Source organism: Bos javanicus, chromosome 16 (genome assembly GCF_032452875.1).
Source record: "Bos javanicus breed banteng chromosome 16, ARS-OSU_banteng_1.0, whole genome shotgun sequence".
NCBI classification, from domain to species: domain Eukaryota; kingdom Metazoa; phylum Chordata; class Mammalia; order Artiodactyla; family Bovidae; genus Bos; species Bos javanicus.
Window position 1 is genome coordinate 2,761,358 of NC_083883.1, and position 25,082 is coordinate 2,786,439.

The 25,082-nt window shown below is 53.0% G+C and overlaps 1 protein-coding gene and 1 long non-coding RNA gene across 17 annotated transcripts in view; one reads left to right on the forward strand and one right to left on the reverse strand.

Moving 5' to 3' along the window:
- Positions 1–18,791, reverse strand: part of PLEKHA6 (pleckstrin homology domain containing A6) — a 139,204-nt gene extending 120,413 nt beyond the window's left edge. For 3 of the 14 annotated variants that reach the window (XM_061381930.1, XM_061381929.1, XM_061381931.1), the window contains exons 1-3: positions 18,453–18,789; positions 11,887–11,963; positions 8,612–8,669 (exon numbers count right to left, since the gene is read on the reverse strand). In XM_061381930.1, coding sequence (XP_061237914.1) covers positions 8,612–8,669; positions 11,887–11,963; positions 18,453–18,535 — 218 coding nt within the window. In that variant the 5' untranslated portion in view covers positions 18,536–18,789. Of the gene's footprint in view, positions 1–1,273; positions 1,672–8,611; positions 8,670–11,886; positions 11,964–18,452 lie in introns of those variants that run through there. The other 11 variants (XR_009729828.1, XM_061381928.1, XM_061381938.1 and 8 more) reach the window with 8 other exon arrangements.
- LOC133227469 (uncharacterized) lies at positions 17,697–23,226 on the forward strand. 3 transcript variants are annotated; one of them, XR_009729831.1, is made up of 4 exons: positions 17,699–18,487; positions 20,981–21,048; positions 21,155–21,319; positions 22,125–23,226. It is a non-coding gene; the product is annotated as an uncharacterized LOC133227469 (long non-coding RNA). The 3 variants fall into 3 exon arrangements; XR_009729829.1 differs by having other exon boundaries at positions 17,697–18,487; positions 20,981–21,319; XR_009729830.1 differs by lacking the exon at positions 17,699–18,487 and adding an exon at positions 19,076–19,274 and having other exon boundaries at positions 20,981–21,319.
- Positions 23,227–25,082: the final 1,856 nt, after the last annotated feature.

Genomic DNA, 25,082 nt, shown 5'->3' on the forward strand with positions numbered 1-25,082 from the left:
GCCCCCCAGCCGCCCCACCTGGCGATGGCTCCAGTCCCCCACCACAGTCTGCTCTGCCAGGGAGGCAGAGCCAGTGGGTAGAGGGGCGGGCCTTCCTGGTGGGAGCCCACGGGAGCCCCCAGCTCCCGGCCCCCCCCGGGGGGGCCTGGAATCCAGATCTGGGAGAGTCCTAGACAGGTGCCTGCCATGCACCCAAGGCTGTCTGGACAGCAGGCTCAGGCAGAGCTGTTCCACCAGGGCTCGCGGTCCTACCTGCAGGAAACCCTCAGGGGAGCCAGACCGAGGGCAAAGGCCCTACAGGGACCCGGGAGGAACAGCCAGGCTCTGAAGGCAGGGACCCTCTCTGACTCTGTGCCCGTCCTGCTCCCACCACCTTCCCCCCAGCTCAGCACTGACCCGGCCCTGCGCCCCGGGGCTGGCTCCCTCCTGGCTGTCCCACCTCTGGCCTTCCAAGGGTCCAGGCTGCAGCCCCCACTCCTTCCCCTGTGCCTGCGTTAAAGAAGGAGAATCTCCCAGAGCCTCTCCTCCTTTCCCGTCCAACTCTCCCCTGGCCCCCCGCTCATCACCCTACTCTGCCATTTCGCCAACCTGTGCTCAGAACCCCACACAATATACCCAAGACTCTGGGGTCTGCAGCCTGGCCCTCTCCATGATAAACCCATCCCCCGATGCCCACGCAGCAGGCTCCAGCTCTCTCAGGGGCTCCCCACTGAATCTGAGAACCCAGAGGTCAGATGCCCCCGAGGAATTAAAGAGCTCAGCGGCTGTAAGCCCCAACCTCTAACCCATAAAATATATACCCGACCCCCCCACGCTGAGGGAGGTGGGTCCCTGGGGCTGACCTGAGCCTGAGCCCCCAAACCCCACCTCTCCTTCCTGGTGGTCTTCAACCCACTCCTCTGGCAAGATTAGAGGCAGGGTGGGGCTGGCCTCTCTGCTCGAGCCAGACTGGGGCCCCGGCTGGACCCCAGGAAGCTGGCAGCCCCAAGGCTGGCCTCACACAGGCGATCTGGTTCAAATGTAATAAATTCAGACAACATGAGCCTTCACCGGGGGTTTTGGAGGTGGCGGTGGGGGCACAGACAGGGATAAAATTAGCATTCTCAGCATCCACGATCCTGAAGCACCGCTGCCAAGAATGAGGGACAGGGAAGGCAGTGGCACCGCATTGCCAGCAGCCCAGACTCACACGGTGGGCAGGCGGCTGCCAGCCCCGACCAGAGCCCAAGCTCCCCGCTCCCCGCCAGCCCACATGATGCGTCAAAAGACTCACCGGCTGCTGAGGTGCAAGCCCCACGCCGAAAAGCTATACCTCTCCGAGCCCCCAGGCAGCCCTCCCCCCAGCTCAGGCCAGCTGGGGTCCTCCTCCCCGCCCCCGGGGCCCCCTTCCGAGGCGCAGGGCTCGGGTCTGGTCTGGTCTAATCAGTCATCTCTCTGGCTGACAGGTCCCTGGCGCGGGGAGAGGATGCTGCTGCGGGGACTGCAGGATCCAGCATCTTTCCCAGGCAGAAGCAGCTGGGCATGCTCCATCGGCTCCCAGGGGATTTCAGGGCCACGTGATGCTCCCTCCCCAAGCTGTCACTTAGGATCAGGAGTAAATAGTCCCTGGAAAGGTTTAACTCCATCCACCCCAGTGACGAGCTGTTAAGCACCCATGCTGCTAGTCTGGGTGAGAACAGAGCTCCTCAGCACAGGCTTCCTGGCCATCCACCGCAGGGCCGAGGCTGCCCCCCAAAGGGCAGCTGGGCCGCCATCCGTGTAAGCTGCATTCTGCAGTCCTCCCACCAGAGTGCAGGGAGCCAGAGCTGGCCAGGGTCTGGCATCTAGGGCCTCCCCGGGCCTGCCTGTGGTTGCCTGCGTCTCCATGGCTGTCCACCCGAGAGCCCGGCATGCCTCTGGGTGTCGAGAGGCTGTGGTCAGAGCCCTAGTGCCTTCCCTTCCCCGGAGTCCACCCAGTGAATTTAAAGAAATCATGTTCGGAGCAGACTGGAGTTCATTACAAGATGCCAGGACCTTCTAGGTCCCCCAGTCCAATTGGTCTCCAGTGACCTTGGGCAAGGATGCTAGCTGAGCTGGGGGTACCTGTGTTTTGCATTATTGAGGGTCAGAGGCAGAAAGGAAGGCTTCAGTCAATAGGATTTCAGCCCTGTTTCTTCTGTAGAAAAGCCGATACCATTCAGAGTTCTCTCTCTCTCCCTACCCCCAACAGCCTCAGTTTCCTTCTCTTCACCTTTCTGTGGATGCTAGGAAAAGATTCTCTGTGACAATAACCGAGTGCAGGATAGACACTGAGTTTCCTAGCCATGATCAGGAAGATGGAAAGAAAATGGAGTATTCCCACCTGAACTTCCAGGTAGGCTTACCAGATCCTAGTCCCATCTGCCTCTGAGACCCAGAAGTCGGAGACCCCAGATGAGTTCCTGGGGTCACTTCTGAGTAAAGAAATATTGCAATAAGCAAGGGCTAGAAAAGGGCACTTCCCAGGGGGCACTAGGGGTAAAGAGCCCACCTGCCAGTGCAAGAGATGTAAGAGACACAGGTTCAACCCCTGGGTCAGGAAGATCCCCTGGAGGAGGAAATGGCAGCCCACCCCAGTATTCGTGCCTGGAGAATCCCATGGACAGAGGAGCCTGGCGGCCCATAGTCCACAGGGTTGCAAAGAGTCAGGTGCGACTGAAGCAACTGAGCGTGGCACAGACAGAGGGCAGCTGCAAGCATCCACCCACACGATTATTACATCTCCTCCAAATGTTTGTTTGAATCACCTTAATTTTTAAAATTTAAGCCTCTCTTCACTTAAATACAACGATTTCCCTTCTCCATGGGTCTCTTTTAATGTAATATGAGTATAAGCATCACTTTTGCAACTGAAGCCTTTATCATTAAAAAGAACCTACTATGAAAAGTGCAAACGCACAGACTTCCTCCCGGAGCCCAGGAGGAGGAGCAGCAGCAGGGGAGTGTTAAGGGGGCCTGATCCACAGCCCACTCCCACAGCCCAGAGGAGGCCGCTGGAAAGACCATCCTGATCCACAACCCACTCCCACAGCCCAGAGGAGGCCACTGGAAAGACCATCCTGATCCACAACCCACTCCCACACCCCAGAGGAGGCCACTGGAAAGACCATCCTGATTCACAACCCACTCCCACACCCAGAGGAGGCCACTGGAAAGACCATCCTGATCCACAACCCACTCCCACACCCCAGAGGAGGCCACTGGAAAGACCACCCTTCCCACCCCACAACCCACTCCCACACCCCAGAGGAGGCCACTGGAAAGACCACCCTTCCCACCCCAGAGCAGACCGGCTGGAGCCAGGGACCCCGGGTTTGAATAGCATGTACCTGCCTGCAGCTGTGGTGGAGAAGGGGGTCCTGAGGTCACCCTTCACCCCGCCAAAGGCTGAAACGCTGAGTTCACTGGCCGTCGGGGAGCCACTCGGCGGAGGGACAGAGAAATGCTGGACACAGGCCCCGTGCAGGCAGCACCGGCTCGGTCCAGCCCACCTGTCCCTGCTCTGCAGGACTTGGCGAGACTGCCCAGGACAGGCTTGGGGAGACTGCCCAGGACAGGCTTGGGGAGAACCCGGCCCAGGCAGCCCGAGATGCGGGGCTCTGGGGGGTCTCGGGCCTCGAGGAGCCAGTGGAGCAAAGTAAGGCTGGAACCAGAGACTACAGCATCTGGAAGGGACAGACAGAGTGGGAAAGGGGACAAGGACCCCAGCCTCCATTCCACGAACTCCTCAGACACCTGGAACGGGCAGGAGGCAGACGGGCCTGCTGAGAGTTTTCTCTCTGGCAGACGGAGGGCGAGGGCAGCAGCCAAGTCCTCTGAGCGGCCTGAGCTAGAGCCTCGGTGCTCCCGGGGATCTGTGGGGCTGCGGGCTGGAGAGGCATGCGAGGGCGGCTGCGGGAACACCGCCTGCGCTTCGGGGCACAAGGGGCGAGGCGTCTCCAAGGTCCAACGAGGACCGGTGAGGCAGAGCCGGGGAAATAGTCCACCTGCGCCGAATCTGAATTCCCTCTCTGTTAACGCAGCAGAGGGGGAACAAGACTCATCTGAAAGGCCTAGGTTGGGAGGGAGTGGGAGGATATTCCAAAGAGCGTGCCTCTGTGACTCCATCTATCCCCCGCTTTGGAATCCAAGGCCCCCAGCGCTTAAAAACAAATGTCCAAAACTCTCAGTCACGGATTCACAGTCTCTGAACACTCGCATCCTCCTGGCCTTTGGAGGGTCAGTACCGCCCCCACCACAGTACCGGGGACCACTAAACTGAGGGCGATCCATTGGCCCTCAAATGTGTCTGCCCCTTCCTTACCCAGCCACGCCTGGATGGGTGTCTCCTGCCAGAAGGTAATAAGCGGGGAGTGGATAACGGAGCCTGGGTGATAAACTCTCTTTCAGGACCTGAGATTGAGCCCCGGCTCTGTTCCCTACCAGCTAAGGGACTCTGAAGGAGTGACCTGGCTGCTGAGCCTGTTTCCCTCATCTGCAAATGGAGCTTGTCTGTTCCGGGCCCCACACCACGCCTCGCTTCTCCTCATCTGTCTCATGCTTTACTGTTCCAGGGTGTTACTTGCCTTTCAGAGGGCAGAGCTAGTCAGGTGACGAACTCGCAGATTCGCTGCCCTGGGACTTCTCTCCTTTGCCCTGTGAGGCTCCATCATACTTCCTGGGACACCACCTCCTCTGGGGTCCCCCAGGTTGGGCTCTCTACTGATGATTCCTGTGAGCCAGCCCTGGGCTCCTGTGTGCCTGCCCCCCCACCCCCCACAGCCCCTGGCACAGCGCTGAGCCCACCCTGACAGAACCAGAGGCACAGGTGCAGAGAGCCCATCCTGGCCCCGTCTTGGAGGAAGTATCCAGGCCAGAACAAGGAGGTGACAGCAGCTGGGTGGGGCTCCCTGAGGGGCGGAGGTGCCCGTGCAGGCTGGCACGGCTACAGGGCAGCGTCCCAGTGGGGGAGGGGCAGCAGGGCCCAGGCTGGGAGCGAGGGTAACGGGGGCGTGTCTCCGCAGAAAGGACCCCTGGTCCTACCGCCCTCTTTGCCAACCGAAGAGAGACACACTCTTCGAGACTGAACTAACAAGCTCCACAGATGGGTGCCTTAGCGGGAAGGAGTCAGGGGACAGAGAAAATCAGGGATGAGTGTTACCCGGCCAGATCTCCAAGCATCAGAGGAGTCCACCAGGCCCACAATGGTTGAGGGGTGGCAGAGGAGGGTCAGGACGCCCCTGTCAGCTCCGAGAGGACCCACCCTCTGCAGGGAGCCAGCCCTTTCAAGGCCTCAGTGGGCCGGTCATGTGTGCTTTGGCGCCCTCCAGTGGATTTATGTGTACATGCGTACAGGCTGGCAATGGGTTTTACCCACATTTTAACCCTGTGCTTTTTCTCTTCTCCCTGCACACCCTTTCTGTTCAATGACACTTTAAAACTGCACACACACTTCAGCAATGCCATCAGTTGTGTAATACAAAAGAATGATCTCCCAAGCACCATGTAGGAAAGGATCTATTGGACACAATTATCAGATTTATCTGATGCTGGCCAAATATCAGTATTTGCTCATTGAAATTTGACTCAACCACACTAAAAGAAGAAGAAAAAATGAAGCCCAGATTCCAAAGTTATGTGTATATCTGACTTTTATTATTACCTCTTGGAAAGGCAGAGGAACCAGAGATCAAATTGCCAACATCCGCTGAATCATTGAAAAAGCAAGAGTGTTCCAGAAAAACATCTATTTCTGCTTTATTGACTATGCCAAAGCCTTTGACTGTGTGGATCACAATAAACTGTGGAAAATTCTGAAAGAGATGGGAATACCAGACCACCTGACCTGCCTCTTGAGAAACCTGTATGCAGGTCAGGAAGCAACAGTTAGAACTGGACATGGAACAACAGACTGGTTCCAAATAGGAAAAGGAGTACGTCAAGGCTGTATATTGTCACCCTGCTTATTTAACTTATATGCAGAGTACATCATGAGAAACGCTGGGCTGGAAGAAGCACAAGCTGGAATCAAGATTGCCAGGAGAAATATCAATAACCTCAGATATGCAGATGACACCACCCTTATGGCCAAAAGTGAAGAGGAACTAAAGAGCCTCTTGATGAAAGTAAAAGAGGAGAGTGAAAAAGTTGGCTTAAAGCTCAACATTCAGAAAACGAAGATCATGCCATCTGGTCTCATCACTTCATGGGAAATAGATGGGGAAACAGTGGAAGCAGTGTCACACTTTATTTTTGGGGCTGCAAAATCACTGCAGATGGTGACTGCAGCCATGAAATTAAAAGACGCTTACTCCTTGGAAGGAAAGTTATGACCAACCTAGATAACATATTAAAAAGCAGAGACATTACTTTGCCAACAAAGGTCTATCTGGTCAAGGCTATGGTTTTTCCAGTGGTCATGTATGGATGTGAGAGTTGGACTGTGAAGAAAGCTGAGCGCCGAAGAACTGAATTGTGGTGTTCAGTGTCTGTGTTCACAGACGTGGGTGATGGCCACAGCGATGATGAGAAGTGGTGGTGCTGAGGGATATTTAAAAGGAAAACTGACAGGACCTCTGGAGGAGGGGCCCAAGGGTTCTGCACTGCTGGCACTTCCGACAAAGATGAAACAGGCTGGTGGTGGGAAGGCAACGAGCTCAGGACGGAACACGCTGAAGGAGGCACTCAGGAGAGGCTCTGCGCTGGCAGCCAAAGCAGGAGTTAGTTATGCCTGTATCTCCTGACATTTTTCATTCATCCGTTCATTCCTTTCACCAAATATTGGGTTCCTATCAAGTGCCAGAAAGGATCCAGGACAGAGTGGAACACAAAACAGCCAGAATCTGCTCTCAGGGCTGACACGGCAGTGGGGGACACCAACAAGAAAACAGGAAAACAAACACGTAAACAAAACCCTTCCGGTCGTGTGGGTAAAGAAAGTGCGGCGGGGCTAAGCAGGAGCAGGAGGGAGCTTCAGACAAGGTCGCCAGGAAAGCCCTGCTAAGAAATGTTGAGTAGAAGCCAGATGTGCAAAAATAGGAGGAAAGCGCGCCCAGCCAGAGCGAACAGCAAGTGCCAGGGTCCTGAGGCAGAAATCAGTTTGGCCTGATGGAGGGAAAACGAGAATCAGTGCAGCTGCCCAGCTGCGGGAGCTGAGGGCGGGGAGGGGCCGGCCGGGACCACAGGAAGGGGGAGCGCTTTCAAAGGCCGACAAGGTAATACATGCAGAAGTGCCAGGCTTCCCTGGCCGTCCAGGGGTTACCACTTTGCACATTCACTGCAGGAGGCATGAGTTCCATTCCTGGTCAGGGAACTAATAGCCCGCATGACATGCAGTCAAAAACATTTTTTTAATACATGTGACAGTGTTTCGTAAATGACCTCAAGAACCAGGTATGCATAAGGGAATGCTAAGGTGCTGCCATTAAGGAGAAAAAAAAGGAGCAAGTCTTAACTGAAGCAAGGAGTTCAATTTCAGGAAAAGCTCAGGCTATGAGAGCCATGTCATATCAGAACAATTTCCAAAACAGATCAGTTGTCCATTTTTTTCCTACTGCTTTTGTTTGAGAATGGCTACCCACTCCGATATTCTTGCCCGTCGTCTCATGGACAGACGAGCCTGGAGGGCCACAGTCTAGGGGACTACAAGGAGTCAGACATGACCGATCAACTAGGTAAGAACACGGTTAACAGGCAAACCGATGCAAGTGCTGGCTGGTCTGGAGGCAGGAGATGGAAAGAGGACCTCTCACAGCACAGACACGGAAGGTGAGAAAGTAGGGAGAGAGGAAAGGAGATGAGAAACACGCTCTCCTTGCAGGCTGGGCAGCGGCTCCCTCTGCTGGTGCCTGAGCCCCAGCTGTTTGCAGCCACCGCCCAGCCCCGCCGGCTGGAGCCCACCCGCTTCACCCTGAGAGCAAAGCCAGAGACAGGCCAGCGGGGAAGCGGAGGGACCCAGGTCAGGGCAGAGGGGGAGGCGTCCAGCGGGGCAGACGCGGGCACCCCGGCCCCCAGGGCTGCCTGCTGCGCCCAAGAACACGAGCCACCCATCCGACAGAGGGCCCTGACCACCCCTGAGGGGACACAGAGTACCAGACACATGCCCGCCACCCCCAGGATGACAGAGGCCCCCAGGATGACAGAGGCTGTGCACGCACCCAGCTCACCCCTTCCCTCCCACTCACCTCTGCTTCCCGCCTCTCCTGACAACCGTGCTCCTTCCTCTAACCCTTTGATCCAAGTGTCTAGAAGAGCTTCTCTCCTCTGCGCTGTTGGGCCATGTCCCTCCCACCCACACAGCCCAGCCCAGCGTTCCATTCATCACCCAGCCCCACCCCGCCACCCCAGAGAACTTCCTGTGATTGACACGAGCTCTCCTGGGCACACACACACACACACATGCACATGCGCACACCCTGGGCTTTATCTGCAAAGCTTCACACACACATGCCCTGGGCTTTATCTTTAACTTGGAACCCGTGACACCTCCTGGCCATTCACAGACCCCAGCAAGGCCTCCAGGAAGACCCTTTAACTGTCTCTCCGCCCAAGGAGGTATCAGGCACAAGGACAAAAGTAGAACCCCAAGACTGGAAAGAAACTCCATCTTACTCACTTGATGAAATACACAGCTCCTTCCTGGGTAGAATCCATCTCCCAGCCCTTGGGCAAACCTGTGAGGAAGCAAAATCACAAAATCACCCTCTCTTCCGCAAGCCCAATCTGCACTCAGGAGGGATGGAGACTCGGAGAAGCAGGGCAATTCACAGATACGCCAGCAGTGGTCAAACCAACAATCTCACCCTTTTCTGTCCTTATCAGTCTGTGCTCCAGCAAACAGTAAGAGAGGTAGCAGTGGAGGAGATGCCCCCCATCAGAGAGCAGTGAAGCAACAAAACAGATCACTCCTTTGCAGCCTTCGCTCATTCATTCAACAAACAGTTACTGCGCATCTGTTCTGGCCAGGCCCTGTGCCAGCCCCCAGGGATGTAGCAGTGAATGCACAGATGACCGCCCTAGAAGGTCCTCAGGATCATCCCTGCTTATATCACAGGAGCAGAAGCTGGAGCCACGGCGAGTCACTGGCCCCAGATCTCATGGATAATTAGCACTTAAGATAAGACCACGACTCAAGTCTCCAAGGGCTTTCCCAGATGGTGCTAGTGGTAAAGAACCCGCCTGCTGATGCAAGAGATGCAGGTTCAACCCTTGGGTCGGGAAGATCCCCTGGAGGAGAAATGGCAACCCACTCCAGTATTCTTGCCTGGGAAGTCCCATGGACAGAGGAGCCTGGCGGGTGGCAGGCTACAGTCTATGTGGTCGCAAGGAGCTGGACACAACAGAAGCGACTTAGTACGCACGCACAAGTCTTCAGATCCCAGGCCACTGTCATTAGCTCTGCTTCTGAATAAGACACCACAGACCTGGGAAATCAGTCCCAGAAAAAAATGAGGCTTTTTTTTTTTTTTTTTAAATTTTAACAGCACCTCTGAAAACAATTTATCCATGAAAATGCTTAGAATGGAGAATCACTGACTTGCAAAATGAAAGAGGACTGAGTAGCCAAGGAAGCTGATCTTGGCTCTGAGGCATCTAGGCAGTCCTCCAGGCAGGCGCAGCCCCTGCTGCACAGCTCCAGAGACTCCGCGTCTCCTTCTCCACAGGGCACTCCGGGAGCCTCTGGCTCTGCCGCCCCCCCCAAAGCAGTCACCCTGGCCGAGTCCTGCCTCTCAAACAGGCCGCCTCCAACTGCGGCAGAGGAGGACAAGCTTTCCGGGAGTCCGAGGGAATCCAGCATGAGGTGGAGGCAGGCAGGGCACCGCTGCAAGAGCCCTGTGGCTGACACATTAGGAAACGGGCGCAGATTCTCTCAACCTGCCTGTGTAAGAGGTTTTATAAACTATGGGTACTCAGTGCTGGTCTGCACCTCTCCTGCCCTGTTCCCAGCTGCCCTCAGACACAAGCTGCTGGACAGTGGGGCCTGGGCTGGACAGAGTGCTGGCCTCAGCTGCTCACTGTTCTCTTCACTCACTGCCGGGTATCAAGGCTCTGCATTCCCACAGCTGCTGCTGCTGGAGATGCCGATGCTTCAGTGCAGCGGGGCAGCCCACCTCCCTCTCAGGACACGGTCCACAGAAATCACACCACCGGCCACTGCTTAGTGAGAGCCTCTCTCCTCTAAGGCACGCGGTTTACCCCTGCGAGCATATTCAGTCTGCACAGCAACATTACACAACAGGCATCAGCCCAAGCATTTGTACAGATGAGGAAACTGAGGCCCAGAGAGCTCAATCGACTTGCCAGAGGTCACACAGGAAGTGTCTGGGCCAGGACAGGAGTCTGGTCGCCTACGTGCAAAGCTCACATTCTTTCCTCTGTGTTGCCCCATAAATGCTACTTGTTCCCCTCTGTCCCTGCGCGAGGATGCTCCCATTCAGAAGGGCGTGGGTTGGCAGCCTCCCCGTGTAGAAGGATCCCCATTGGGTCAGAATCATAAATAATCCTGCCACTGTGATGTGCCCGGGAAAGAGGCCAGCGTGGATTATGTCCCCTGCCTTTTCCAGCAACTTCCCTGCACACTGCCCTCTCTGCCCAGGCAACACCAAGAGTGCTTATATTCCTGTCCAGGCGGAGTGCCCACTAAGGCAGCTGCCCTTCCAGCAAGCTTCAGGGGCATCTTAACCCTTTCCCAACCTTGGACAACCAGTTGGCTGCAGCCAAAAACGACAGGATTGGCTCACAGGCTTGTATTCATCCTCTGGCCTTACCTAGGGCCATGGTAAGATGGACAGACTCCAGCTGAAAACAGTCAAAACGTGGAAGGTGGCACCACCAACCCAGAGGAAGACAGCCGCAGCCTTGGGGTCATGAGGCTTTGCTTCAAGTTGAAAGTACAATGACGACAAAAACCATAAAAGTCACCTCTGTTGATGGTGACTCTCTTGCATAATCGGTGCTACAACGTTTTGAGGTTCATAATCCTATCCCCATGTTACAAAGAAGCTAAGTCCCAGAAAAACTAACCACTTGCTCAAAGCCACACTAGTAAAAACTCAAGCCAAGATTTGAGCTCAGGTCTCTCTGTCTCTAGAACTTGCGCATTTGACTCCGATGCTTCTTTGCTTATTAGCTAAGTGGCCTTGAGCCAGGCCCTTTCTCTCTGCTTTAAAATGAAGGAGTCAGACTCCATGATCCCTGAAGTCCTTTTTGGCTCTAGAACCAAAATAAGTCCAGTTCCGAAATGAAAAGAAAGCAGGCTCTGGGCAAGTCAGCACCTGACCCGCACATCCGGCAATGCTCCTGTGCCCCAAGAATGACCGGGACTCTGTGTGGCTGGGTGAAGGGCTGGGAGGCCATCTGTGTGGCTGGGTGAAGGGCTGGGAGGCCAGCGAGGGGCGGGGGTGGGGTGAGGGGGTCCAACATTGTCGATCCCGCCCCTCCCCTATGGTCCACGGCAGCATCCTGAAGAAGGTGGTGGGCTGTTCACTTGAAACACCCCAGGCCTTATGATTCTTGGTGTCTCCACCTCTTCAATTTAGAATGAAACCATCTTGGCTCGGATGGGGCCCATCTTTCCTGCTAGCCTGGGAGGGCGCTCTCAGGGTGGAGGGGGTTTTCCAACTGGGCAGAGGGATAAGAGGGATAAGCAAACTCTTCATCCTCAGAGGTCAGTCCCAGTCACTGAGCACAGGACTGGAAGCTCGAAAAGACCTCAAGGTGAGCATCAAGCCTCCTGCCCTCATCTGCCCAGTGGTGGGTCAATGCTTAGCTGAGTCCATTCGAAGAGAAAGGAAAGTTCCAGAGTCAAAGTCAGGGTAGCGGGTTCCCACAGCCACCACAGGGCATCCCCGCCTCACGGCTTGCAAAGGCAGGGAGGGACGAGCTCCTTACCTGGACAGGAGGAGTGTCCGCTCTGGATGGGCGATGCTGTTCCAGGATGCACCCAGCAGGTTGACTTCTCCTCATCACTAGAGAAGACCAAAGCGAACATGTCAGAGGTCACAGAGGCTTCCCTGAGCAGGACACCCATCACCACCGTCACATCAGTACTGACCGTCCAACCCCAGACACCAGGCTGCCTTTGCTCACGCACACACGCAGAACATTTACTGAGCAGACTCAGGGTGCAGAGATGAAGAATCCCAGATCCCTGACCTCAGAGGATGCACTGCTTTTGTATAACCCACCTGGGAGACAGACGTGTAAAAAGATATCTGGAATATGAGGTGATAGGAGCCACACAGAGAGAGCACTACAAGTCAGAGGGGGGAGCACTCCCTGCACGGGGTTAGGGCAGGGCAGCAGCGTGGCGGCATCATGAAGGAGGCGACATTCGAGTGACCAGTGAGCCACACGAGACGCACACAGAAGGCTCTTCACTGCAGCTTCGCAACGGACAAGAGAAGAGGAGGCTGCGAGGGTCGGCAGTCCTCAAGTGTCTGCTGGGCTGCGCACCACCATCCACAACGCTCCCTCACAGCAGGAGCTCTGCAGATTACACACCTGCGGTTCCGCGAGGCTAAGTAAGTCCCCCAAAGTCAGAATCAGTAAGTGATGAAGCCAGGACCCAGGCCCAGACGTGCCCCCTTGTTACCCAAGCTCTTTCGAGCACCTCACTCCCAGCAAGGTAGCTCCCCGTGTAGATCCTCTGGTCTCCAGATGCCACGGCAGGGGGGGTCCACCCACCTTTCTCAGCTCCCTGCCAACCAAGGACACTGATACTTCCTGAGCCCAAGGTATGCGCAGGGCAGGACCCCCGGACCACCCTATCTCCCAGGCTTTAGACTAGGGGTCTCAGAGCCCAGAACAGGATCCACTCAGTAATTAATACCTTAATATATAATATAATTATATAGTATAATGGAATGCACTAAGGAAGTGCCACTAAATTTCTACTAGAGTAAGATACAATAAACTGCACATAAAGTGTACAGTGTAATGTTTTGACAGATGTGTACACACTTGTGAAAGTACCCCGAAATCAAGATGTGAGCCCCCATATCCTCTCTGTGCCCCTTTGTAATTGCCATCTCCTACCCACTGGTTCTCACTGTCCGCCCCGTCCCCAGCAGCCACTGGTACATTTCCTGTTACCATAGATTCACTGGCGCTTTCTAGAGTTCCCAGGGTGTCACACATGTGGAATCACACAGACAAGCCCTCTCTGTCTGCCTTCTCTCCTTCTTGTCTCTCTCCCACGTGCTGGCCCGGGTCAGTAGCTCCTCCCACTGCAGGACACGCAGGTGTGTCCCCCCTCCCCGCTGATGAACACCGAGGGTGTTTCCAGGTCGGGCCATTACAAATAAAGCTACTTGGAACACTCGTGTCCAGGTCTTCGCGTGGACTCCTGCTTCCTCTCCCTCAACTCCACTGCATTTCCTCTGAGTTTCTTTAACACCAGCTGCAGGAAGAGCATTCCCAGGTGCCTAGGAAACCAAGTCACGGGACCTGGAGCCATGCACATCATGGCAGAGGGCCTGTGGCCTGGGCTGTGGTTCTGCGACAGGGGGCGAGGGAACAGAGCCAGGGACACTCAGCCCTTCCCCTCCCCTGCGGCCTGTGAGACCTCCGGCCCTTGCTCCCCGGACCACACGTGTCTCTACCCCTCAGACAGTCGCAGGGTCACGGAGGGGGCACACCCAGCACTCCCCACATCCTCTCCCACATCCTCCCCCACCCTGTCAGCTCCCTGAACAGTGCAGCCACAGGTTGTTCCCACCCTGCCCCTGGGCTAGTGGGGAAACTGTGGAACCAGAAGGACCGCGCTCATTGCAAACCCACCAGCTAGAATCTTCTTCAGGGACCCCAATCCGCTGACCCTTGCTGAGTGTTTCCAAGGCTTTCCCACCAACCTCAGGTCCCAGGATGCTGGCAAGTCCCAGGCCCGCCTTCCTCCCATCCCTCTCCCTCACTCTCAGTGGATAATCTCATCCCTCAACTCAACAAAAATAGAAACCACGAAGCAGAAGCAACCTCCCCCCAACACTTATACGTATCTCCTCCTGTCTTATAAGGAGCACATCAAGGCTGTATATCGTCACCCTGCTTATTTAACTTACATGCAGAGTACATCATGAGAAACGCTGGGCTGGAGGAAGCACAAGCTGGAATCAAGATTGCCGGGAGAAATATCAATAACCTTAGATATGCAGATGATACCACCCTTATGGCAGAAAGTGAAGAGGAATTAAAGAGCCTCTTGATGAAAGTGAAAGAGGAGAGTGAAAAAGTTGGCTTAAAGCTCAACATTCAGAAAACTAAGATCATGGCATCTGGTCGCATCACTTCATGGCAAATAGATGGGGATACAGTGGAAACAGTGACAGACTTTATTTTTCTGGGCTTCAAAATCACTGCAGATGGTGATTGCAGCCATGAAATGAAAAGATGCTTACTCCTTGGAAGGAAGGTTATGACCAACCTAGACAGCATAATAAAAAGCAGAGAGATTACTTTGTCAACAAAGGTCCATCTGGTCAAGGCTATGGTTTTTCCAGTGGTCATGTATGGATGTGAGAGTTGGACTATAAAGAAAGCTGAGCACCGAAGAATTGATGCTTTTGAACTGTGGTGCTGGAGAAGACTCTTGAGAGTCCCTTGGACAGCAAAGACATCCAAGCAGTCCATCCTAAAGGAAATCAGTCCTGAATATTCATTGAAAGGACTGATGTTGAAGCTGAAACTCCAATACTTTGGCCACCTGATGCAAAGAGCTGACTCATTTGAAAAGACTCTGATGCTGGGAAAGATTGAGGGCAGGAGGAGGAGGGGATGACAGAGGATGAGATAGTTGGATGGCATCACCGACTTGATGGACATGGGTTTGGGTGGACTCCGGGAGTTGGTGATGGACAGGGAGGCCTGGCGTGCTGCGGTTCATGGGGTCACAAGGAGTCAGACACAACTGAGTGACTGAACTGAACTATAGTACTTGTCTCTACATTGGACAAAAGGTGGCCCTCTCCCATTGAAGAAGGGTCCACGTGGGTCACAATCCACATCATCTCCCATCTTTTCTAGACCCTTACTCTATTGAGCATGGCAGGCTTTACATTCAACTTCACCCTCCCTCTCACATCCGTCACTTTAGCCCCATTCCTGTCTGTGTCTTCCACTGAACCCTCCGTCTCTCTCTCTCAAAGCTGCTTTCCCTTCCAGCTCCCTTCCCAAGCTCCTCTTCTTCCTGATCAGACAACCCTGTTAGAAACGAGTTCCTTCTAACAGTCCCCATTTTCTGGCCTGCCATTCACCAACCTCTGCAGTCTGGTTCCTGTCCCCAGCCCTCCCCTGAAGCCACTTTCCTAGAGGTCATTACAGATGCCCCAGTTCCTCAATCCAGTAAACGCTCTCCAGTCTTAACCTCATGTGGCTTTTGCACAGCTGATCATCCCTCTTCCTCGCCATCTGGGGCCATGCCACTCTGACCCTGGGGCTACCCACCTCCACGCCAGGTCTCCTCCATCTGGCCTCTCCTCTTCTGGCCTCTCCTCAAATGTGGTTTTGCCCAGAGACCCTCCCATCTTCCCCCTGACACACTCCTGGGTGGTCCCAGCTGTGCGTGATGACTCTCCAGTCCAGGGCCTCTCTCTTCAACTTCTAGCCTGTACACCTAGCTGCCTCTAGGACAGCACTTCCTGACTGTCCCATGGGAACCTCAAATTCGGGATTTCCTAGCTCAACTTGTACCTTCCCTAAAATCTGTTCCTCTTCCCATACTCCTGATTTCTATCAAATTCAAGTTAAAAATTCTAAGATTTAGCATTTCCCTGGTGGTTCAGTGGTTAAGAATCAGCCTGCCAGTGTAAGGGACACAAGCCTGATCCCTCATCCAGGAAGATCCCACACGCCGAGGGGCAGCTAAGCCCAAGCCCCACAGTTACTGAAGTCCGAGCTCTAGAACTGTGCTCCCCAACAAGAGAAGCCACCAGTGAGAAGCCCGTGCAATGCAGCAGAGAGTAGCCCCCTCACCGCAACTGGGGAAAGCCAGCACACAGCAGTGAACACCCACTGCAGCCAAAAATAAATAAATACATTCTTTTTTAGCTCAGAATTATCTGGGGCTCTTCCCCCTCTCTCCCCTCATTCCTCAACATTCAAGAAGTAAATGAAAACTCTCAATTCTACGCCTAAAGATTCTCCCCACCCTTCAGGGAGAAAAATCTTTAATTCAAGTCTCTTGGACTCTCCTGGACTTTGATGGGGCTTCCCAGGTGGCTCAGTGGTAAAGAGCCCGCCTGCCAATGCAGGAGACAGAGAGACGTGGGCTCGATCCCAGGTCAGGCAGATCCCCTGGAGGAGGAAATGGCAACCGTCTCCAGTACTCTTGCTTAGAAAATCCCATGGACAGAGGAGCCTGGCAGGCTCCAGTCCATGGGGTCGCACAGAGTCTGACACGACTGAGCAGAGCACAGACTTTGGTGACTGCCTCCTACCTGCCCTCCACACCTCCAGTGTCTCCCATGCCGCCCCACTCAGCCCCCAAATCATCATTTCTGCAACTGCCAGAGAGATCCTTCTACAGCACACGTCTAACTACGTCACTTCTCTGTTCGAAATCGCGTTTGGTTTCCTATCACCTACAGGATCATGTTCAAACCCCTTAGCCTAACACACAAGCCCCTCTGGAGCGGCCCTCTCCTGCCTGTTTTGCCTCAGCTTCTGCGGCACCCCAGCTGGCCCATCCCATCTCTCCTGAGCCCCTCAGAGTGTTTACGACAACCTGGGCTCCAACAGCCATAGGTGCCCTCCAACCCGCAGGCCTCTGCCTAGGGCCCCTTTCACTCTGGTCTCTCTCCTCCAGAATGATGTGAAATGTCTCCTCCTCCAGGAAGCCCTCCCTCAACTCTTCAGACCATTAGCTCTTTCTTCCTTGTGTTCCTATAACATCATGCAATTACCTCTGGAATGTATCTTATTATTTCATAAGTATTTGTTTGCATTTTATACCACCTTTAAAGAAAAACCTGTGTGTCTTATTGTTTTTTCTATCTCAATCCCTAACACTGCAGCAGACAAATAGTGGATATTCAACAAATGTCTATGGAATGAACAACAAAAAGAAGTTGGAAGGCAAGTAAGAAACTGAGAAGAAAGATAGGAAAAGCCAAATTAACCACTTTATCAGAATCCCTGAGGAGCTGTGGAAATGCAGATTCCGAGGCCACCCCAGATCCTCTGACTCAGACAGAATCCTTGGAGGCAGGGCTTGGGAACTGGCCTTTTAAACTAATTTCCTTGGGTGATTCTTACGGATTCTAAAGTCTCAAACCACTGACCAAAGAGACTCTTGTTCTAATACTGGAGAAGTTCTGTTATTTCAGAATCTGACCCAGGGTCAAGAACTTTAGTGGAGTTAATGTCTAAGATAGTATAATTATAACATCAACTTTGATCGCAGTAATAACTACAGAAGAAAAGCCTATAGCAAGCGTGGAAACAGTAACACCAACAAGAAAACCACTGGCTGCCTGCACTCCTGCAAAGGCACTTTGTAACACAAGGAAGGCACTGCACTCTGGGCTCGGTGGGAGCCCTGATTAACAAGTGGTCTCATCTCAGCCAAGTACTCTCCATCTCTGCAGAGCTTGCCTCCCATCTGAAACAGGAGCGGGTTGCATCCAAGCTTCCTTTCAGCTCTAATGTTCTGTGAGCGGCTATCTTGAGAAAGGGAAAACCCATCATGGGTGGGTAACAGTTCACATGCTGTGCTTCTAGGCTTGCTATATTATCAGGAGATTTCTATCCTGGCAAAAGATAGCTGTCGTAGAAGCAGGCCAAAACAGCGTCAGCAGAGTCACTCTGTTATAATGAGATTAAGCCAGAGCCATTTTGGTTGATGAAATTAATATAACAGTGCTAATATATTACTGAAAGCAGCAGAGCCTCCCTCTCTAAAGAATGCCAGGTGTATTGTGGGCACCTTCTTCCCCTTGACCACAGCCCTGTAAAAGTGCCGGAGAGGGGCTGCCATCTGAGGAGCCCTGAGTGCCGGTCAGGGGACTGCAGGGACGGTAGGAGAGGGTCTCCTGGGTGGTTGGCACCTAGCCCACGTCTTCCTGTAGGAAAGGTGGGGGTGGGCACAAGGAAGAAGGGACCCTCCGCGGGCTCTGTCAGTCACCAGAGCTGGAAGGGAAGACCTGCGCGCTGGGCACCAGGTCCAGCCGTTCTCCTCGGGGACCCCGTTCTGCCGGCGGCCAGGGGAGAGGGCAAAGCCAGCACCTGGCCCGCCTCTCCAGGGCGGGGAGTGCGGAGCCTCTGCTGGACCTTGACCCACTGGGGAAAGGCGGGAGCCACATTCAAACAGGCACAGTGATAAACTTATTAGTCATGCGGGTTGTTCCAGCCACCCCTCCCACCACCCGGCCTCTCCGGCTGGTCCCCAGCCCTGCTGCCTTTCAAGTTGGACAACTTGGAAAGGAAAGAGAGAGGGGGAGACAAAATGACAGAGGCTCACATACTTGATGAAGAAGACTCTCCCACCGCGGTCAACTCCGTAGGTCCACCGGCCGGGCAAGTCCAGCCAGTCAATCTCATCGGCCATCTCGGAGTCCCGCAGCCCCTCCGGCTCTCTGAGCACCGGGGCGTCGGGGTGGGAGGCGGGCGGGGGGCCTACGGCGAGCCCCCCACTCCTGCTCCTCCTCGAGGCGGCGACGGGGGCGGGGGTCCAGGCGGTCCTCCGGGTTCCCTGGCCCGGGGCTCCGGCCTCTCGCTGGAGGCAGCTGGCCGCCAGCCGGCGGCAGGGAGCGGAAGACTTAACCCCGGCGGGGCCGGGCGAGCCCGGCCGCAGACGCGCGCCGCCCCCGGAGTCTGCGCTCCGCTCCCGCCGTCTCCTTAACTTAATGACGGGCAATTAGCGCGGAGGGGCTCCGCCGCCCCGCTCGCGCGGGCGGCCCGCGGGCAGCGCCGAGGGCTCGGGCCCGTCTGCTCGCCGCGGCCGGGCAGCCGGCGGGGCCGAGCGGGCGAGCGCGCGAGCCGGAGGACGCTCCCGGAGGGCGCGGGGCGCCGAGCGCGAGCGAGGGCGCTGCCGCCCGGCTCCCGGCCCGCACGCGGCCGCCCGCCCGGCGAGCGGAGGGCGGGGCCCCGCGCCGCCCCGAGGGCCGCTCCCGGCCGGCGGGGTCCGCCGCGGCCCGCGGGCCCCCGAGTCCTGACTCCCGGCGCGGGGGGCACCCGTTTGGCAGACAGAGATGGGAATCCCGAACCGCAGGGACACGTCCAGCCTCTGACCCGAAAGGGGGAAGTGATCTGGTTCTGCTCGGCGGGAGGTTAGCAGAGGAACAAAGGTCAGATGCAGGGAAGGCTGGCACAGCTGTGAGTAGCAAGGCGCCCCTTCTCGCTAGAATGTCAACCTCATGAGTCAAGCTAGTCCTTACTTACCTGTCTTTCTGAGTACTTCCTCTAAGAAGCCTGCCATGACTAAGGAAGAATCAGAGTGAGACCTTCAGATGCACTCAGAAAGCAACAGCTTTTGTATACCTAATTTGTGCAGAAAAGGGAAGGAAAGGAAAAAAAAAAAGAAAGGAGGGAATGTGTTCCATGTACGGAACATAGATTGCAAGCATTCAGTACTAGTATAGCAAAATGGTATTGCTGGAGCCCACAGTTCTGTGGTCCAAGGGGTTGCAAAGAGCCCTATGGTGACTGAGCGACTGAACTGACAGTTCTGCTGTCTCTGGTTTGCATCAAAGTTGGACTCCAGTCAGCTTTCCCAGCTTACTCAGGACCTGCCCTTGAGGCTTCCACTAGGTAAACACTGTCCTAATCCATGTGTCAGACCAAAGGGAATAGATACCTGTCTTTAGAGGAAGCAGTGTGTCGCTTGGCAGTTGGCAAGTATCTGTTGAATGAGCAAGTTTATTGTAAGCATTCTAAGGGACATGATGCCTGTTCTACCCAGGTGATTCCTACTCATCCCTTTGGTATCAACCCGTGTGTTGCCTACTCCAGAAAGCCATTCTTGATTCCACTCTAGGCAGATTTATATGTGTATCCTCCATGTGTCAAGTAACTTTATTAATAACCCTGTAGTGGAGCTTATCTGGAGAAGGAAATGGCAACCCACTACAGTCCATTGGGTCACAAAGAGTCGGACATGACTGAGTATACATACAGTGGAGCTTAGCACACTATAATGCAATCCTTGGTTTACTTATCTGTCTCCTTCAGAGCAGGGGCTCCATTTGGTTCATCTTTATAGCCCCAGCACCTACCTGGGACACACAATTTATATTTGATGAATGACTGATACTATCCTAACTAGAAATGGCTCTTAACTCTAACCACAATCCTGTACTTTTGGACCCTATTTAGGGGCCAGATAAATATAACCACCAGCAACATCCGGGTGTATGTGGGGAGAGCTTTCTGGAAAAAAGAACAACCAGTGAGCCTTCTCAGGAATCCTAAAGGCTCAACCTAGGTGTAATGTGTGTACATAGATACTGAAGCCACTGCTGCTGCTGCTGTGTCCGACTCTGTGTGACCCCGTAGATGGCAGCCCACCAGGCTCCCCCGTCCCTGAGATTCTCCAGGCAAGAACACTGGAGTGGGTTGCCATTTCCTTCTCCAATGCATGAAAGTGAAAAGTGAAAGTGAAGTCGCTCGGTCGTGTCCGACCCTCAGCGACCCCATGGACTGCAGCCTACCAGGCTCCTCCGTCCATGGGATTTTCCAGGCAGGAGTACTGGAGTGGGGTGCCATTGCCTTCTCCACTGAAGCCACAATATGCCTCAAAGAATATCTCATCCTAGCCTCTTGACTTAAATATAGGAAGCAGAAGAGCAAAGAAGAGAAGAGAAAGTTCATGTCACTGAGCAAGGCTCTGCCCAATGTCCAGGCCAGAACTCTTTCCATTGCATGATTCTACCTCCAACACTGGAAATTCACTCAGCCAACAAACAGGCTGATTCTTGGTGCCAGTTTGGGTCCATTCTCCAGAAGCAAAAAGGAACAAAAACCTATAATACCCAACTCTTTTCTGCCTTTTCAGATCCTACATGTTTTTAGTAAAGAAAGCTGCATTTGACAGTAAAGGAGAGCTGCATCTGAGAATCACAGGTGAGGAGGCATGCCCCTCTGTAGCTCCTGAATTGACATGTCTGGGAGTGTCAAGGGGTCAGACTTCACCGGTCCCCCATCCCCAACCTGTGAAACACCTGTTAAGGCCCATCCCGCTGGTAAAGCCCAGAGCCACCTGCCCACCCCTATGATATCAGATGATCCGAACCACCAGGACTGCTGCCAAGATGCCTCCAGGGAAAATACCAGCAACCAGAGCACTCCCTGTCCAACCTGAGCAACCGGTTAAGTGTGGCTTCTTGGGCTGAAGGTGGGTGGAAATAGGGAACAGTATGACATGCTTTTGAAAACATGTATCACACCACTGTCTTCTCGGAGGAGCAGGGGCTCCTGAGGGTTTCTTCAAAAGATTTTTGTCTTGTTTATCTCTAATCTAGCCTGGGGTTCCTTGGGACATTTACCTAGACCAAAAACAAAAAAGAGCAAGTGGTTGAGATTTTGAATGTTTTTTACTCTTTTGGAATAAGAAATCAGGTTTGAAAATACTTTCTCACTGTGGTGTGTTCTTGCCAGTGACTCTTTACATTCTAGTTCTTGTTTATTAATTATGATCAGGATTGATACTGCTAAGCAAAGAAACTTTCTTTAGCAAAGAAACTAAAGACAATTCAGAAAGAGTAGAAAACTCAAATAAAAATAGGTATTGGTTCAACAATTACCTGGAAGAAGGCAGGAGAGGGATATGCTGAAATGAAAACCTTACCTGCTTTGCAATTAAGTCAGAAATTTAGCTGTTTGTTTTTTCCTTACAGCAAATTTTATCTCTTTAAAAGCAACAAATCATGTGGATAAAATATATCAATGATATTTAGAAATGATTCTGATTCTCTCATATATTTTGAGAGCTTAAGTCAGTCACTTGAATGTTATCATGCTTCTGGCGTGGTTCCAGCGGTAGGCTGAAAAACAGCTCCCCAGAAACTGTCCGTGTCAAATCCCTGGAGCCCATGAATGTGACCTTACTTGGATAGAATTAGGATAAGGATCTGGAGATGAGGAGATTATCCCGGATTATTCAGGGTGGGCCCTAAACTCAATGACACATGTCCTTATAGGAGAAAAGCAGGAGGAGACTTGAGACAGACGGAGAGCAGGAAGCAATGTGACCACAGAGGCAGAGGCTGGAGGGAAGCCACCACAAAGCAAGGGATGGTGACAGTCACCAGAACCTGGAAGAGACAAAGAAGGAATTCTTCCCCCGAGCCTGCAGAGGGAGTGTGGCCCTAACACTTCAAATTTCAGTCTTCTGGAATCCAGAACTGTGAGAAAATAATTTTTTTTTTGTTTTAAGCCAGCCAATTTGAGGTAATTTGCTATAGCATCTTGGTAAATTCACACAGTACCTATAAAAAAATAATAAGTTATTGAGGACCGACATAAATGTCTGTTATTTTTACTTGTCCAATATCCAACCTCCTGTCTCCTGTTAATAGCCCTTGGAGCTTCCCTTTGACGTCTAGCTTTTTGCCGCTGTCAGTCCATGTGGGTTGAGTGGGCTGCCCCCACACTCACCCCAGCTCCATCGGTTCAGGAAGGACACATGGCTCAGACCAGACCAGGGAGACTCAGTTTTAAGAAGATCCTAGAGCTCCTGGGCAGAGAAGGCAATGGCACCCCACTCCAGTACTCTTGCCTGGAGAATCCCAGAGACGGGGGAGCCTGGTGGGCTGCCATCTATGGGGTCGCACAGAGTCGGACACGACTGAAATGACTTAGCAGCAGCAGCAGCAGAGCTCTTGGGAAGAAGCCCTTTCTCTCTTGGATTCCAAGCGGGCAGGTGTCACTCTGGTGCTGCTGGGGTCTTTCTGAGGGGAAGCTGGCTGAGAGCGAGTCCAGTCTAGGAGAAAGTGGAGTCAGAAGATACAGACACGCTGCGTCCTCGTATCCCAGAGCCCCAGGACCAGCCTGCCAGGAGAGGCCCTATCACTGGGATTTCTACTTGTAGATGCCCAGAAACACCCTTATTTGCTCCAGCCAGTTTCTGCCCCTGACAACTGAAAAAGTCCTAGCCAGGACAAAGGTCAAAGTGTCCTGTGGCCCTTCTGCTTTGTTGTAACCAATGTTTCTTTGAGAAAGTCAATGAGATAACCACCTGCACTTCTAGTGACTTGAGAATGTGAACTCTTCCAATAAAACTGCAATTTTAGATCAAGGAAAGGTCTTTTGTGACCATCTGGTCAAAGTCTATAATTTCCCTCTTAAGGGTACTAGAGAACTCAGGAGAAGTACCCAGAGTTGTGGCAATTCCTCGGGAGAGTTGGGACCACAACTCAGGTCTCCTGAGAACCCGATCAGTAGAAAGCTATATTTAAAGGCATTTGCTTTATCATTTAAATGTATCTGGCCAAGAGACTCACAGTTATAATTATAACTGATTCCTCTGCTCTGCTAAAGAAGACCCACAACAGTAGTTTTTGTTGAGTGCTGGTGTTTAATAGCTCTGCAGCAGGCTAGGTCACTAGCCACTGTTAATTATTTTACAGGAACTAGGAAGCAAAGGAAAAGAAATCAAGGCCCTCTCTGCTGGGATGATTAATAGATATACGATTATGTAAACATGCAAGAGCCCAAACCAGTTGCTTGATAGAAGTGGTGATTCGATAAAGGTTTTAGAGAGGTGGGGTTTTTAGTGTTTATATTGTCCGTTCCTTTGCCTGATCTCGGATCATGTGGCTCTCAGCGGCTGTAGTGTGCAGGCCAGTAGCTGCAGCATGTAGGCCTGTGGGCCCCGCCGCTCCTGGCATGTGGAATCCGTGTTCCCCACCCAGGGATTATACCCTTGTCCCCGGCATTGTGAAGCAGATCCTTAACTTCTGGACCACCAGGGAAATCTTGAGAGTGGCACGTTTTGTTATAAAAAGACTGTTGAACTGATGCTGGTAACCAGAGGATTGTGGAATCCTGAAATTTCTCTAAAGCCAGTTGACCTGAATTACATTTGTTCCACAGATATTTGCCGAGTACCTTCTGTGACCCCAATATTCTTCTAGGTACAGAGGATCCAAGAGTGAATAAAACAGAAAAGTCCTTGCTCACATAGAATTTACATTTAATAAATACACAGTCTTGGAGGACAATGAGTCTATGGAGAAAAGTGGAAAGAGTAAAGGAGAGGAGGGTAGTGGATGCTGCTATCTTATATTCCATAGATTTCATATAGGGTTGGCAGCAAAGGCCTCATTAAGCAGAAGGACATTTGGACAAAGACTTGAAGGAAGAGAGAGCAAACCATGTGACCCTGGGGAAACATTTTCCAAGTAGAGGAAACAACAAGTGCAAAGGCCCTGAGGCACGAATATCCTTGGAATGTTTGTGAAATAATGAGGCCAGCATGGCTGAAGCGGAATAAACGAGGCAAAGGAGATGAGGACCAGTGGGCTGGGGGCCAGTGGGAGAAGCTAGATCATTCCAGGATACGGGAAGAAGATCAGCTGTTATTCTAAATGAGATGGGGAACTACTGGAGGTTTGAGTGTAGGAGACATCATCATTATGATTTACTGACTCTCTTAGAGGATCATTCTAGCGGGTATTTGAAATAGAGCAGAAACAGATTCCAGTTATGAGGCTACTGCAATAATCCAAGCAAGACACCATGCTGGTTTGGTTCGTTGTGTTGGTGGATAGAAGCAGTGAGAAACCGTCAGATTCCAAGTATCTTTTAAAGGTAGAATTGCTAGAAATTGCTTACAGATTGTAACTGGACTGTGAGAGAAAGAGAATGCATGCACGATCTGCCCTCTCCTTTTCTTTGTGAATGATGAGAATGCTCTCAAGGCTCACTTCCAAGGTTTCCTCCTACCTGACTACGAGGGATTTGGCCTGAGCACCAGAAAGGACAGAGTTGCCACTGACTGAGATGGGAGTCAGCTGCAGAAAGAGCAGGCATGTCAGGGAGAGGGGGAAACCACTTCAGCTCTGAGATGGAGATGCCTGAGATACCCCGGCAGAGATGCCAAGGAGATGTCGGCACGTATGAGATTAGCGTCTGGGCCAGGAGTAGGGAGATTTGGT